The 16,794-nt window shown below is 34.8% G+C and overlaps 1 protein-coding gene across 4 annotated transcripts in view; it reads left to right on the forward strand.

Moving 5' to 3' along the window:
- The window catches only part of NCKAP1 (NCK associated protein 1), a 117,004-nt gene extending 100,618 nt beyond the window's left edge, over positions 1–16,386 (forward strand). For all 4 annotated transcript variants that reach the window (XM_032755210.2, XM_032755211.2, XM_032755212.2 and 1 more), the window contains 7 exons: positions 2,961–3,043; positions 3,496–3,576; positions 7,472–7,565; positions 9,344–9,460; positions 10,002–10,111; positions 14,367–14,456; positions 15,456–16,386. In XM_032755210.2, the coding sequence (XP_032611101.1) occupies positions 2,961–3,043; positions 3,496–3,576; positions 7,472–7,565; positions 9,344–9,460; positions 10,002–10,111; positions 14,367–14,456; positions 15,456–15,572 (692 nt within the window). In that variant the 3' untranslated portion in view covers positions 15,573–16,386. The remainder of the gene's footprint in view (positions 1–2,960; positions 3,044–3,495; positions 3,577–7,471; positions 7,566–9,343; positions 9,461–10,001; positions 10,112–14,366; positions 14,457–15,455) is intronic.
- Positions 16,387–16,794: the final 408 nt, after the last annotated feature.

Genomic DNA, 16,794 nt, shown 5'->3' on the forward strand with positions numbered 1-16,794 from the left:
TGTTTAATACCAAGTACTAGTTTGACCGGGGCTTCTCAAAGTATAACCATGTAACAGCACCACCTGGGCATTTGTTAAGCATGTAAATTATTGGGCCCCACCTCAGACCTGCTGACTCAGATCTCTGGGGCTGAGACCCAGCAGTCTGTGTTTTAACAAGTCCTTGGGGTCATTTGAAATCATACAAAAGTTTAGAAACATTGTGTTAAATATTTTCAGCTATATGACCCACAGGTTTTTCACAACGTCCCTGGAATGGGAAGTATCTCTTCCATGGCAGGTATAAATAGGTGGGGAGAAAAATCCTGATGTTTTCTTTATTGACTATTTTGTTACCTCTCTCACCATCTATCCAGTGACTCACAGTGGAAAACTTGGGCATCCTCTCTGATTCTTTCACTCCTCATATTCCGTGTGCAGTAGCTATGTCTTATAGATGAGAGTTTACAAATCGGTATGTCACATTTGGTCCAAAGGTATACATTGTTTGGCCCTATACTACATTAAATTCTTTTTTTATTTAGGTCATTATTTTTAAAATGGGAAGAGTCATTTCTAAACAGAATTCTTTTTCATATAACTCTTCATATTTTGAAAACCCTGAACAACACCCTCATTGCTTGAAGGATACAATATAAACTCCTTAGCATGACATTCAAAAGCTATTATTTGGATTAATGAAATAATTGACCGGCATTACTTCTCTTCCTGTCCCCCACTACCTATTTGTTTGCCTGGTCCAAGACCCACATAGCCTCTGTTCTAGAGTTAGTTCCTTAGGAAGTTAGTGGATGTTATGTGGGGTGAAGGGAAGTGCCAGTGGTCAAATGGTTTGGCAAATAATCCATTACACAATACATTAAGCAGTGTTTCTTACTGTGAAGTATCTTAGAACTTTAAATGTGTCATTATTGTACACATTCAAGATGAAGTTGTAGGGTATAGTCTTTGAGAACTTGATTAATTTCTGGGTAACATACTTTGGAAAATATATGGCTATATCACACTGAATCTTCTCTGATTCTTCACTTTATTCTCTGTCATTCCTTTTTCTGAATTTGTTACTGCTTTATTTTCTGGACTGGAAGCCTTTTTTCTTCTTAATCCCCCTTTATGCCCAACTTGGATAACATTTCTCAGAGAAATCTTTTCTTTCACCATCATTTCTTCTCTGGGTAGTAGCAATTTCCTAGTCTCTCTCTCTTTTTTTCTTTTGAGGTGGCATCTCACTCTGTCGCCCAGGCTGGAATGCAGTGGGGCAGGGCAGTCTTGGCTCACCGCAGCCTCCGCCTCCTGGGTTCAAGCGATTCTTCTGCCTCAGTCTCCCGAGTAGCTGGGACTACAAGCACGTGCCACCAGGCTTGGCTAATTTTTGGATGTTTAGTAGGGTCGGGGTTTCACCATGTTGCCCAGGCTGGTCTTCAACTCCTGACCTCAAATGATCCACCCGCCTCAGCCACCCGACCTAGTCTCATCTTGAATTACCATTTAATTGAATATCTGCTGGTCATCTGGGTATCAGACACTGTGCTGAGTGCTACAGGTAGATGAAAAGATTAAGAGTAGTTCCTGCTCACATGGAATTTTTAATAAATTTGCGCCTTACATCATTTTGTTAACATGACTTTTAATTCATATTTGGCTTATATTAGGCCTGTTTGTATGGTTTAGTAAAAGATGCCATGGTCAAAGTTTAAACAAGCTACACAGAAGGTAGAAAGTCAAAAATAAAACACTTCTCTCTATTCCTACTCCTCAACTAGTAACTTTAACAGTTACTGTAGTATATACATCTCTTTCCAGAAATTTGTTATGTATATACAAATATAGGTCTGTATATATATCTTTTTTAGTTTACATAAATGGAGTTATATTTCTTAGTTTTCATGACAGCCCATTTAGATTGTCTGCTATTTGAGGTCTAGATCATTATTCTGTTTATATTTCTTCTTTTACTACACAGTGTAAGCCTTTGTATATGGCATGCAATAAATGTTTGTTTTGGCTTTATAAAATGTGAAGGTATTGAACCATCATATTGACCCTTCCAATCCTACTTTGTTAACAGAGTTTTATTTTTTTGTAGAGATGGGGTCTTGCTCCTTTACCCAGGCTGAGGTGCAGTGGCATGATCACTGCAACCTCTAGTTCCTGAACTCAAAGGCTCCTCCCATCTTAGCCTCCCGAGTACTAGGACCACAGGCTCATGCCCCCACACCCGACTGGTTTTTTTTATTTTTTGTAGAGACAGGGTCTTGCTATGTTGCCCAGGCTGCTTGTGAACTCCTGGGCTCAAGCAGTCTTCCCGGCTCAGCCTCCTAAAATGCTAGGATTACAGATGTGAACCACCATGCTCAGCCTTGAAAATCTATTAACAATTTTTAGAATAATGCTCTCTAACCAATATGTAAGTGATCAAATCTGTTCAGCTTCAGCAAACTGGTCCTGCCAAAACTGCTTGTGTTCTCAACAGGCATTTTTTGTTTCTTAACTCAAGACCTTAACAATTTAAGAATTTAGCACTGCTGAGTTCCTGGGCCGCTTGAGGATTTAACTCCTGTTCACTCTGATCAGCTTCTTTCTCACCTGGTCTCTCTTCCCTTCTTTCTGCCCCTACCTTTTCTGAAATAGGGTTTCAGAAGATAGTAATATAATTTATATAAAGTTATATTATAAATATAATTTATAGTTAGCTACTTGTGAACCATCTAACCCATTTAAAAGAACACAATGTACTCCATTTGATGGAAACTATAGTTACTTAAAAGTTTAACCAGTTTAAATATCAGCTATCAATATCTTTCTCTCTTTAATCATTATTGTAATCAAATTACTGTTAATTGTGCCTTTTATCATGGGAATTTTATTACTTTAATAAATTTAGATTTTTTTTCCAAGGTTAAGAAAGAATCCAGTTCACACTTTTTTATTCTCTTCTCCTTCTGTTTCTTTGAATTTAGCTGTTGACAGTGTCTTGAAGAGGATGACAATAATTGGTGTAATTTTATCCTTCCGATCATTGGCACAAGAAGCACTTAGAGATGTAAGAAACCCTTAGAAGTAGATACTCAGTATCCAAACAATCCCTTTTAATTTCTCAGAAATTTAAAGTACGTTTCAGATTCATACTTAGCAATGATATAATTAAAATTCCAGTTTTAGTAGTTACAGAAAATAACATACATAAAATTAGTTATTTAAGCTCATTTTTTGTTTTGGTACTGCTACTTGGAGAGTATAACTTGCGTGGTTATTGCACTACTTTTTCAGTGCTCTTCATTATCAGTATTTTCAATTTTGACTATACTGGCTTTAATTGAATAATTTTGAATGCATTTAATTTTCGTATGTCTTGAAATTTTTGAAAAATCACTGAAAGTAGATAAAGTACAATAATTTTTATGAAAACTAAAATTAATCAATTGGTAATATTTTGTAAGTTTAGGGGTTGCCATTGAAAAATAATTCTGTATTCTTATTTGTTATCCTGCCTAGGTCTTATCCTACCATATTCCTTTTCTTGTAAGTTCAATTGAAGATTTTAAGGATCACATTCCAAGGGAAACCGATATGAAGGTAATAATATCATTTATAGTTGGGGTTTACAGTCTCTAAAGTGAAATATTTAAATTACATATGCAATAAAATGTAATAAATCCTAAACTACTATAAAGTTTCTGTTTTAGAGTGGTTAGTTAGCATGCTTGCCTTTGTAATTGAATCTTTGAGAGCTCAGCACCAAAATACTACCTAGGCATTTTGAAAGTCAGTCTTCTTTGATCACCTATAGCAATGCAAAATTGACTAAAAATAGATTTTTTTTCCTTAAATGGATAGCTGTTTATACATGGTGATAAAGAAAATTAAGAAAGATGAGGTGGCCAGGCACGGTGGCTCACGCCTGTAATCCCAGCACTTTGGGAGGCCAAGGCCGGCGGATCATGAGGTCAGGAGATCGAGACCATCCTGGCTAACACGGTGAAACCCCATCTCTACTAAAAATACAAAAAAAAAAAAAAAAATTAGCCGGGCATGGTGGCGGGCGCCTGTAGTCCCAGCTACTCGGGAGGCTGAGACAGGAGAATGGCGTGAACCTGGGAGGCAGAGCTTGTAACGAGCCGAGACCTTGCCACTGCACTCCAGCCTGGGCAACAGAGTGAGACTGCGTCTCAAAAAAAAGAAAGATGAGGCAATGAAATAATAGTCGTTTTAAATACAATGAAATTCAATAAGTTTAAAATAGATGTTAAGTCATTTCTTATAAAAGGATGTAATTGTAGGCTGTAATTTTAAGATTTTTAGTATTCTATTATATGTAATATATATATAAAACAGCAGGTTGGTAGCCTTCTGTGAGCTTACAGTTTTTGTTTTGAAAATCTATTGAGCCATGAAATCCAACTTGATCTAATCCTAGTAATGATTGACCAGTGGTTATACATCTAGTAAGTGTTATATCAGGGCTCACATTTGTGTTTTCTAAGCCAACACATTTCTTAGAGAGACTGTTTCTGTTTCACATATCTTGAAAAACACCGAGTGAAAAAAATAATATCTAAACTCCTTTGTATGACACCAAGACTCTTCTAAAATTGGTGCCATTCAGGCTGGGCATGGTGGCTCAAGACTCTAATCCCAGCACTTTGGGAGGCCGAGGTGGGCGGATCACCTGAGGTCAGGAGTTCGAGACCAGCCCGACCAACATGAAGAAACCCCATCTCTACTAAAAATACAAAATTAGCTGGGCATGGCAGTGCATGTCTGTAATCCCAGCTACTCGGGAGGCTGAGGCAGGAGAATCTCTTGAACCCAGGAGGTGCAGGCTGTGGTGAGCTGAGATTGTGCCATTGCACTCCAGCCTGGGCAACAGGAGCAAAACTCCCATCTCCAAAAAAAAAAAAAAATTGGTGCCACTCAAACTTTTTGAGGCTTATCTTCTACCACTTCTTTCTTCCTTCTCTCACTCTGTTTCTTACTCTGCCCCTCTTAGGTATTCTGTGAGCTAACTAGATCTTTCTGTTGCATTCTCACATCTATCTGTTTTACCTTCTAATTTATTCTACTTGAAAATACCAACCTTTTTTCTTTCTGCCTTTTGAAATCCTGCCTGTATTTTAAGGCCTGATTCAATTGCCATTTTCTAAGAACCATTCCTAGATTCTCCAGTGATAAAGAACTTCTTTTTTCTTAGTGTTATCAGAGAACTTGTTTATCTCCTGTGGAGCTGAATATAATCTGCCTTGTATTATAATTATATTTTTCTACTTATATTTATACCAAATGGTATATATCTTGAAGACCCAGACTTTGTTTTTTTGGTGTTGTTGCTATTGTTTCTCTTACAGTGTTTTGTACAGAATAAACATTTGAGATCAGTGATTGTCTTGTGATTCTGTGATTGAAAACTATGTACAAATAGCTCAAAATGATTTCCTAAGTGGAAACACTACAGAAAAAATAAAGTTAAGGAGACAAAACTAATCAGTTCTTGAGAAGACACTGATGTGCATAATTATAAGAATTCTAATTAATATTCTGAGCAACCATTCAATTTTCACCTGACATAATCATGTTTAGTTTCCAGCAAACTTTCAATAGAACTTAACTTTAAAAAAAAAAAAGTTTTTAAACAGCTTTATTGAGTTATAACTCACCTATCAGAAAATTTACTCATTTATAATGCACAATTCAGTGGTTTTTAGTGTAGTGACAGAGTTTTTCAACCATCACCACAGTCAATTTTAGAACATTTTCATCATCCCCAAAAAGAAGCCTTGTACCCATTAGCAGTCACTCCCCATTCCACTTCTTCTCCCCCACCCCCAGCCCTAGGCAACGACTAATCTTCTTTCTGTTTAAATTAGCCTACTTTGGACACTTACATAAATGGTCATGTGTAGTCTTCTGTTACTGGCTTCTTTCACTTAGCATATTTTCAGGATTCATACATATTACGGCATATATCAGTACTTTAATGATTGTTGAATAATGTTTCATTGTATGGATATACAACATTTTGTTTATTCACATCAATTGATGGACATCTGGGTTGTTTTCACTTCTTAGCTATTAGAAACACTGCTTCTGTGAACATCCGTGTACAAGTTTTTATGTGTGAACGTGTATTATTTCTCTTGAGTATATACCAGGAGAGAATTGCTGGGTCATATGAAAACTGTATGTTTAGCCTTTTGAGGAACTGCTAAACTGTTTTCAAATTGGGTGTGTCATTTTGCATTCCTACCAGCATTGTATGAGGGTTTCACTTTTTTCTGCATCTTCGCTAATACTTGTAATTGTCTGTGTTCTTAATCATAGCCATCTAGTGAGTGTGAAGTGGCATTTCATTGTTTATATTTGCATTTTCCTGATGGCAAATTATGTTGAACATGTTTTCATGTTTACTGGTTATTGCTATATCTTCTTTGGAGAAATAACTATTCAAAGCCTTTGACATTTTAAATTGGGTTGTCTTTTTCTATTTGTGAGTTCTTCATATACTTTGGATACAAGTCCATCAACAGATTCATGATTTGCAAATCTTTTCTCTAATTCTATATAGGTTGATGGTGTCTTTTAGTTTTAATGAAGTCCATTTTATCTGTTTTTGGGGTTTGTTTGTGCTTTTGGTGTCAATCTAAGAAACCATTGCCTAATGCAGTGTCATGATGATTTGTGCTTGTATTTTTTTCTAAGCGTTTTACAGTTTTAGCTCTTACATTTAGGTTTATGATTCATTTTGAGTTAATTTTTGTGTGTGGAGTAATAGATTACAAACATTTTAATCTAGAACTTAATCCCTGCCATGTTCCCAGTTTTTCTAAGCTATACTATTTTACTTCATATTTTATACTAAGGTTTTTTGTCACAATATCAGAGGTAACCAGTTATATAGATAGTTTTCTTCTGAGGTTATTGAGCAGTCAGAATGCTTTGAATATTTGAAATCTATGTGTGATACAGAAAAATTACTTTCGTTATTAGAAATTCCCTTATCAGATTTTTAAATGAATACTCCTTAAAAAACCTATTATAAGTAATTTGCTATATTTATAGATACGATATGATTAGACATTGAACCACTATAATTTTTCGTTAAACTACTATGGACATAAACACAGGTCTAGTAATATTGATTCACTTTCTTCATTTATTCATCTTTTCTGACTTGATATTTTATATTCATGCTTCCAAGCAAAGTGATAACTTTAGAATTATCCTGTTGGAATGTGCCACAGAAAATATACAAGTTTTGTTTGGCCTAGCAGTATGTAGTTAGAACCAGCAACACCTCACAGTATTCAACCTACATTGAATCAGTTGTTCAGTATACTTAGTTATGCTGTAGTTTCTGCTTCAGCCAAGTTTCCTAAATTCTCTGGTGTTCTTCTAGGAGACGCTAATAAACAGTGAGCTTTCTCAGAAATTTGTTAGACTGTTTATTGCTCTGTAATTCTTTTGTTTTTATCAGGTTGCAATGAATGTGTATGAGTTATCATCAGCTGCCGGATTACCTTGTGAGATTGATCCTGCATTGGTCGTAGCTCTTTCTTCACAAAAATCGGGTAAAATGCATTAGTAAATATTTAATACTCTTAGTTAAAGTTACCAGGGCAGCATAGGTATAGGTATGATATTTAACCATATATTCAAATGCCTGCTTTGTCTTCAGCTTTTTAAATTTGTTATTGTTATTGCTGGTACTTGGACTATATCAGTGCATAAAACACAAACATCCCGCTTCTGGAACTTAAGATTGGATGAGATTACTGGGCCATTTAGTGTGTATAGATGCAGCAGTGAAGAGGATCCAGGTCTGAGCCTTGAGCCATTCTAAGATTTAAGAGCTCAGGGAGAAAAGGAAAAACCACCAAAAAAGAAATTTAGAGAAATTGAGAAGAAAGGACCAATGAAGCAGAAGAAAAACCAGGAAAGAGTAGCTTCCAGGAAGATAGAAAGGAAATGATGAGCTATGTAGAGTTAATTGGTGGTACTGACAAGATCACTGTCAGTGAGGTTTTATGGGCAAAAGGCTGATTAGTGAGTAAGGGAGATTAAGGGAGAAGAGGAGGAAAAGGATTTGGAGATAACTATAAGACAACTCTCTCAAAGAGTTCTACTGTAAAGGGGAGCAAAGAAATAAAATCTCAGCAGCTGGAGGCAAGAGCAAAGTCAAGAGAAGGATTTTTTAAGATGGAGGAGATTACAGCATTTGTATGCTGATGGGAGATGGTCCAGTAGATAGCAAAAAATTGAGATCTAGAAAAGGGTATTGTGTTTTTATTGGACTAGAGTTATTTACCATCAAGAGTTTGTACAGTGTTATATAAAACATTTAGAAATTTTTAAGACCAGCCCTTAGAAATGCAGTACTCAGAATCCTGTAGATATTTCTTGATTTGTCTACAAAGTAAATACAGTATTTCATCTATTTCTACTACTGAAATGACCCTTCTGTCCCCTTGAGGCAGCAGCATGGTGTTTGAGTTCATCAGTTTTTTGTTTTGTTTTGTTTTGTTTTCATTTAACAATGCTTTTTGTTTCCTCATTCATACAGTATATTACATTTAGTCACATGGATAATTATAATTATTACTTGATTTGCTACAGCTGTATTTTTTGTAGTCAACCAAATCTTTAAAACATATTGCAGCTTTTTTCTTACATTCAATTCTTAATTATATCTAATGGTGATTAGTAGCCTAAATAACCCACAATTTGAGTACATATCACAATAACTGTTTTAGAAAGGGTTATGTCTTGAAAGCTTTAGAGCAATGCTAGATATTTTTATTCATGACTAGTTTCTTCTGTCTTCTAAAATAGAGAGGTTGAAAATCCATTCCACTTTCCACATTTATGTCTTTTAAATAGTAAATTTCAAATTATATTCATATCTCTTTCAAAAAGTAAGATTTTTTTGGTGATTTTGCAGAATAATATATTAGATAAATTTTCTAAATTGTTAATAGAACTGTCTCATAAAGTAGTAATTCCTCATTAGTTTTCAATTAGGAAATTGTAGGAGTGCAGTTATCCTAACTGTATTTTTTGTTCTATAATCTTACAATTAAGATAAATAAAATCTTACCTTACTGTTTTGTCAGACGTCCTTGAAATATGCCTAAGTAGTTGATAATAGTCAATTGTAATATAAACTGTTTCTACTTCATATTTTTATAACAAAATTGTGACCAATTCTATAGAATGCTAGTAAAATATTTTACTATTTCAAAAAAAAAGTAAACAATTTTTAAAATAAAAATCTGTTTAGTTTAGATTATCAAATCTTAACTAATCTTGAAGAAATACCTTGATTTTATTCTTAATTTTTGTCCCTTAGAAAACATTAGTCCAGAAGAAGAGTATAAAATTGCCTGCCTTCTCATGGTGTTTGTGGCAGTTTCTTTGCCAACACTGGCCAGTAATGTGATGTCTCAGTACAGCCCTGCTATAGAAGGTAATAGTGGTTTAAAATTGTTTTGGCAATGGAAAAATCATGGGTTTTGGTATTTTATAATAAAATATGAGTTAAGTTCTGCCACTAACTGGCAGTGGAACATGGGGTAGTCTGTTTCCCTTTTCCTAAACTGCAGTTTCCTGATATATGGAATGTGTGTAAGTAAGCTCATGTGTGCTTCGGTGAGGGAGTATCCAACTCATAGGATTATTTTAAGGATTGAATGATAAAATGTTGTAAAGCAGCTAAGCACTTCCTTTTTGTTTCCGAGCTACTATAAAAGTGATGTGTGATTTCTTTTAGATGTTTTCAGAAGTGTTTGCCTGTTTAACATATACACGATCGTTTGTTACTCTCCTGTTAACACTAGTTTTAAAAATATCAGTATTCATGAAAGTCAAAGGAGAGCAAGTCTGGTCATGTCCCAACTCTACTCTTAATTATGCCACTATTTATGCAGGTTGTGAAGTCATTAAAGATTTGCCTTCTATGTATTATTTCCTATTTTGGGGTCTACACAACCCTATTTGCATTTTCTCAGGGCATTGCAACAACATACATTGCTTGGCCAAAGCCATCAACCAGATTGCTGCAGCTTTGTTTACAATTCACAAAGGAAGCATTGAAGACCGTCTTAAAGAATTTCTGGCGGTATGTATAACCAAATAACAAAACTCATCACATTTTATAAAGAAAACTAAAATTCACAACTATGAAATGTAAGAATAAATTCTCTTTATTTTTACATTTTATTTAGTGTCCTCTAATGGCATTTTGTTTTCAAATTATTTTCTCAGGTATATGAATTTCAGTCTCCCTTTATTTTTATTTGTTTATTTATTTTCTTTTTTTGGAGGGAGAAACAGGTGAAGGTGGGGCATTAAAATCGAGGGGCAGTCCGTTATTTCCCTTAGACTCGGAAGTCTCTTTCCCAACTCTAGAGCTCTGCAGTATGACCCTTTTTCCCTAAGCTGATGTTTGGACTGCCCTAGAAATTTTCCTAGAATTGAAAGAGAAAAAAACAAAGGAAAATTGAGGCCAAGAGAGAGGCTATTCCCTCTAAAAAGACATATTTTACTTTTTTCCATTTCTTTGGAGAAAGACCATTAATGGTGATAAATTCATCATTAAAAATACTACTCTTGTAAATTTGTTGAGTTCATTGTAGATTCTGGATATTAGCCCTTTGTCAGATGAGTAGGTTGCAAAAATTTTCTCCCATTCTGTAGGTTGTCTGTTCACTCTGATGGTAGTTTCCTTTGCTGTGCAGAAGCTCTTTAGTTTAATTAGATCCCATTTGTCAATTTTGGCTTTTGTTGCCATTGCTTTTGGTGTTTTAGACATGAAGTCCTTGCCCACGCCTATGTCCTGAATGGTATTGCCTAGGTTTTCTTGTAGGATTTTAATGGTTTTAGGTCTAACATGTAAGTCTTTAATCCATCTTGAATTAATTTTTGTATAAGGTGTAAGGAAGGGATCCAGTTTCAGCTTTCTACATACGGCTAGCCAGTTTTCCCAGCACCATTTATTAAATAGGGAATCTTTTCCCCATTTCTTGTTTTTATCAGGTTTGTCAAAGATCAGATAGTTGTAGATATGCGGCATTATTTCTGAGGGCTCTGTTCTGTTCCATTGATCTATGTTTCTGTTTTGGTACCAGTACCATGCTGTTTTGGTTACTGTAGCCTTGTAGTATAGTTTGAAGTCAGGTAGCGTGATGCCTCCAGCTTTGTTCTTTTGGCTTAGGATTGACTTGGTGATGCGGGCTCTTTTTTGGTTCCATATGAACTTTAAAGTAGTTTTTTCCCACCGCATGTTCTCACTCATAAGTGGGAATTGAACAATGAGAACTCATGGACACAGGAAGGGGAACATCACACTCCGGGGACTGTTGTGGGGTGGGGGGAGGGGGGAGGGACAGCATTAGGAGATATACCTAATGCTAAATGACGAGTTAATGGGTGCAGCAAAACAACATGGCACATGGATACATATGTAACAAACCTGCACATTATGCACATGTACCCTAAAACCTAAAGTATAATAATAAAAAAGAAAAAGAAAAAGAAAAAAAAACTAAGATGATAATACTGACCAAGTATCAAAAGAATATATTCCTTGAATATAGTTTTCTAGTTTGTGAATAATTTCCCTGAACTGAGCTATTTATTATTGCTTATTATAAAAAAAAAACAAAGTAGTTTTTTCCAATTCTGTGAAGAAAGTCATTCGTAGCTTGATGGGGATGGCATTGAATCTATAAATTACCTTGGGCAGTATGGCCATTTTCACGATATTGATTCTTCCAACCCATGAGCATGGAATGTTCTTCCATTTGTTTGTATCCTCTTTTATTTCATTGAGCAGTGGTTTGTAGTTCTCCTTGAAGAGGTCCTTCACATCCCTTGTAAGTTGGATTCTTAGGTATTTTATTCTCTTTGAAGCAATTGTGAATGGGAGTTCACTCATGATTTGGCTCTCTGTTTGTGATTGGTGTACAAGAATGCTTGTGACTTTTGTACATTGATTTTCTATCCTGAGACTTTGCTGAAGTTGCTAATCAGCTTAAGGAGATTTTGGGCTGAGACAATGGGGTTTTCTAGATATACAATCATGTCATCTGCAAACAGGGACAATTTGACTTTCTCTTTTCCTAATTGAATGCCCTTTATTTCCTTCTCCTGCCTGATTGCCCTGGCCAGAACTTCCAGCACTATGTTGAATAGGAGTGGTGAGAGAGGGCATCCCTGTCTTGTGCCAGTTTTCAGAGGGAATGCTTCCAGTTTTTGCCCATTCAGTATGATATTGGCTGTGGGCTTGTCATAGATAGCTGTTATTATTTTGAGATACGTTCCATCAATACCTAATTTATTGAGAGTTTTTAGCATGAAGGGTTGTTGAATTTTGTCAAAGGCCTTTTCTGCATCTATTGAGATAATCATGTGGTTTTTGTCTTTGGTTCTGTTTATATGCTGGATTACATTTATTGATTTGTGTATGTTGAACCAGCCTTGCATCCCAGGGATGAAGCCCACTTGATCATGGTGTATAAGCTTTTTGATGTGCTGCTGGATTTGGTTTGCCAGTATTTTATTGAGGATTTTTGCATCAATGTTCATCAAGGATATTGGTCTGAAATTCTCTTTTTTGGTTATATCTCTGCCAGGCTTTGGTATCAGGATGATGCTGGCCTCATAAAATGTGTTAGGGAGGATTCCCTCTTTTTCTATTGATTGGAATAGTTTCAGAAGGAATGGTACCAGTTCCTCCTTGTACCTCTGGTAGAATTCAGCTGTGAATCCATCAGGTCCTAAAACAAACAACCCCATCAAAAAGTGGGCAAAGGACATGAACAGACACTTCTCAAAAGAAGACATTTATGCAGCCAAAAAACATATGAAAAAATGCCCATCATCACTGGCCATCAGAGAAATGCAAATCAAAACCACAGTGAGATACCATCTCACACCAGTTAGAATGGCCATCATTAAAAAGTCAGGAAACAACAGGTGCTGGAGAGGATGTGGAGAAATAGGAACACTTTTACACTGTTGGTGGGACTGTAAACTAGTTCAACCATTGTGGAAGTCAGTGTGGCGATTCCTCAGGGATCTAGAACTAGAAATACCATTCGACCCAGCCATCCCATTACTGGGTATATACCCAAAGGACTATAAATCATGCTGCTATAAAGACACATGCACACGTATGTTTATTGCGGCACTAATCACAATAGCAGAGAGTTGGAACCAACCCAAATGTCCAACAACGATAGACTGGATTAAGAAAATGTGGCACATATACACCATGGAATACTATGCAGCCATAAAAAATGTTGAGTTCATGTCCTTTGTAGGGACGTGGATGAAACTGGAAACCATCATTCTCAGTAAACTATCGCAAGGACAGAAAACCAAACACCGCATGTTCTCACTCATAGGTGGGAACTGAACAATGAGAACTCATGGACACAGGAAGGGGAACATCACACTCCGGGGACTGTTGTGGGTTGCGGGGAGGGGGGAGGGACAGCATTAGGAGATATACCTAATGCTAAATGACAAGTTAATAGGTGTAGCAAAACAACATGGCACATGGATACATATGTAACAAACCTGCACATTGTGCACATGTACCCTAAAACCTAAAGTATAATAATAATAATTAAAAAAATACTACTCACTACCAAAAGAGAGGAGTGCTAAATGTAGCCTCATGAAACATGGTTTTTAGTTTCTCTGTCAATGTAGTTCTTTCTTTTCTTTATTAATATAACCTTTTCTATATTTTATTTAAAGGAAGGATATACCATGGCATACTGAACTCTAGAATATTTACTTCTTTTTCAGTTATAAATCCTGTCAGCTTTTTTAAAAAATAATTTTTCAATTACAAATGCAAATATAGTACTAACTTGAGGGGAAAATAACTTCTATTTCAAGGAAAGCCTATTAAAATAAAATTTAAGTGTTTCCATTTGCAAATAATTCCTTCACTCAGGGTTTAATGTCGTAATCTTACAGTGTTTCTGTGAAGTCAGATCCAGTGTGAAACTGTCTTCTTCCTTGGGAACTAAGAAATACAGTCAGTATAGATAATGGGATGGGATAAGAGAAAATAATTTGAATCATTTTAAAAAGCAGACTTGTTCTGAAAAAATCAGTTTTAAAGACCAATAAGAATATTTGATTACATTTATTATGTTAGTGTCTCTTTATGCCTTAATTACTCTCTAAATTACTGCTTGAATGTAGGGTATCTAAGCTCATCTTATTATTTAATTGCTCATTATTTTATATTTAGCACTGAATGATTGAAATGTGTTGGAAGTTGAAGCATAGCTAAAATAAGTAACCGATGAACCTTTTATTAACAAACTCACTTTATGTGTATGTATACTTTTAAGCTTGCATCCTCCAGTCTACTGAAAATTGGCCAGGAGACAGATAAAACTACAACAAGAAATAGAGAATCAGTTTATTTACTGCTAGATATGGTAAGTCTCATTTTAATTTTTACTAACAATAAAAAAGTTCCAGTCATTCCTGAGAATCTTTTCTTGGCATCTTAGTCATTGAATACTTTTTTTGATCCCTTTTGTTCACTTCACGTAACCCACACCTTTCTAAAATTTGCAGAGAAGACTGACATCACTCATATTTTATCATTTCGGTAATATCAGAAAATAACAAAATCAAAGGTTAGCATTAACTACGGGTATTCTTTTATGATCAGTTTTTCAACCTGTTTTAAAATACTTAGGCCTTATATTTTTCTGGTGTATTGGTGTCACCTGTCTTCCAGTTTTCTGAGTTTTCTACATTCTAACTCTGTTCTGCCCATTTCTCATAATTTTCTGTAATTCTCTGTGCCTAGTCACTTCCCTCTCTGCAGTGTCTGTGAACCAGCTCTTGCTTGTTTCTACCATGTGGCTCTTTCCCCACTTAGAGTTATTTTCCTTATCTGCAGAAATCGGATTTATCCTAATGACTTAGCACACCCCACAGCTCAAATCTTTTTCCAGATAGTCTTTCTTGATTACTTTGGCCTACATTAATCTCTCTTCTGTTTTGAATTCTTATAGAATTTACAGCTTTCCATTTAATTATAGTTGGTCTTATGTTTGGTTTTGCTTCCAAGCTTAGTCTTGGATTGCCAGGTAGAGTTGATGGTACAAAAAAAATATATTTTTGTATTGTCTTTTATTTCTGGCATATCAGTGAGGAAAATGAAAGTGCTCAATATATTCCTGTTGATTAAATAAATTTAATTGAAAAGTAGCACTTTTTAAACATTTTGATATACATTCGCTGTGGCACATTTACATTTTAGATTAAGTAAAAGGAAAATAATATGTGTCTATTTCTAATAAGAACAATGTAGAAATTATGCCTTACTGGTTGTCAATAAATGTTCCCATTATAAATAACTTATAATTTTTGTTTATAAACAAGTTATAAATAACTTGTTTTGATGCATTTTTTGAATTTTACAGATTGTACAAGAATCCCCATTCCTTACAATGGATCTTTTGGAATCTTGTTTTCCTTATGTCTTGCTGAGAAATGCATACCATGCTGTCTACAAACAAAGTGTTACATCTTCTGCATAAAATTACCTACTTATTCAAGACAAGCACGCATTTTTGTTGCCTTGGTTTTACCTGTAGACTGTGGAACTATTTTACCTTAAGACCTGAAAAAGTTTTGTGGATTATAAATTTCTTTCATACAGTTGTATTTTCTGATCATTGGTTTCTTAGTATGGTTGTACTACAGTATACTTGGTTGATTTAGGTTGCACATTCACAGAATTCACTGAGATTATTCCTATAATTTTAAAGTATCATTTATTTGAAAAACATACATTATCAACATGTTTTTGATATTTGATAATGAAAAAATCTTTGCTTGTTTATTTCTGAAAAAGAATTGTATTTAGTGATTATTTTAGATAGTGATATTATAGCATTCATCTGTGTGTAAATTATTTCATATAGGGAAGAGTTCTGATCTGTACCTATGGTTCTTACTGAAAACAAAATTGGATGTGCATTTCTGTGATGTTATGAATACATTTCTACTTTATTTTGAAACATTTGCCAAACTACATACTATAACACTGTATAACATTTAAAAATGTTAAAGAACTGTTTAGTATTAGAAGCAGATCATTTCCCAAAATTCTAAAAACAGCAGCATATGTTGTTGCTTGTATAAAGCCTAGTGATAATTTTTAGACTAACTTCCATGGTGCCCTGTTGGCATTAGCACTACCATTGTACCCTGCTGTATAATAAACAATCTTAGACATTTATCAACTGTTGATACAAATGTTAGTCCCTAACCACTTTTTATATATGTTTTAAATTTTTGAAATTCAAGTGTACCTGCCATAACATAAAATAAACACTAGACTGTATCACACTTCGATTGATTTCTTTAAGATCCTTGGATATTCGTTCAATAATAAAAAAGTTTTTGTTTAAACTTAGTTTAAAATATAAAAAATAATGGTTTAGGAATGTCTAAGTACAGCATTCGATACCAGGTCAGCTATTACATGATTTGTTTAAATGTTTTGAAAAATATTTTATTGAATAAAATACCAAAATTAGAAAATAAAATTACACCGTACTTCTTAAAAATTAAGAACTTAAAGAAAACTTGTATGCTGTCAACTTGCTCATTTTATCTGTAACCAAATAGAGTTATTTAAAAGAATAGGGAAAAAAATTGAGTGATCATGGGACTAGTGAGAATGTTGAGAACTGCTACATTAGTCAGTAATGAATGGGAAAGACAAAAGGGCCGATTGCTTAATAGTTGGCATGG

This window comes from Hylobates moloch, unplaced genomic scaffold (genome assembly GCF_009828535.3).
Source record: "Hylobates moloch isolate HMO894 unplaced genomic scaffold, HMol_V3 SCAFFOLD_1, whole genome shotgun sequence".
Classification (NCBI taxonomy): Eukaryota; Metazoa; Chordata; class Mammalia; order Primates; family Hylobatidae; genus Hylobates; species Hylobates moloch.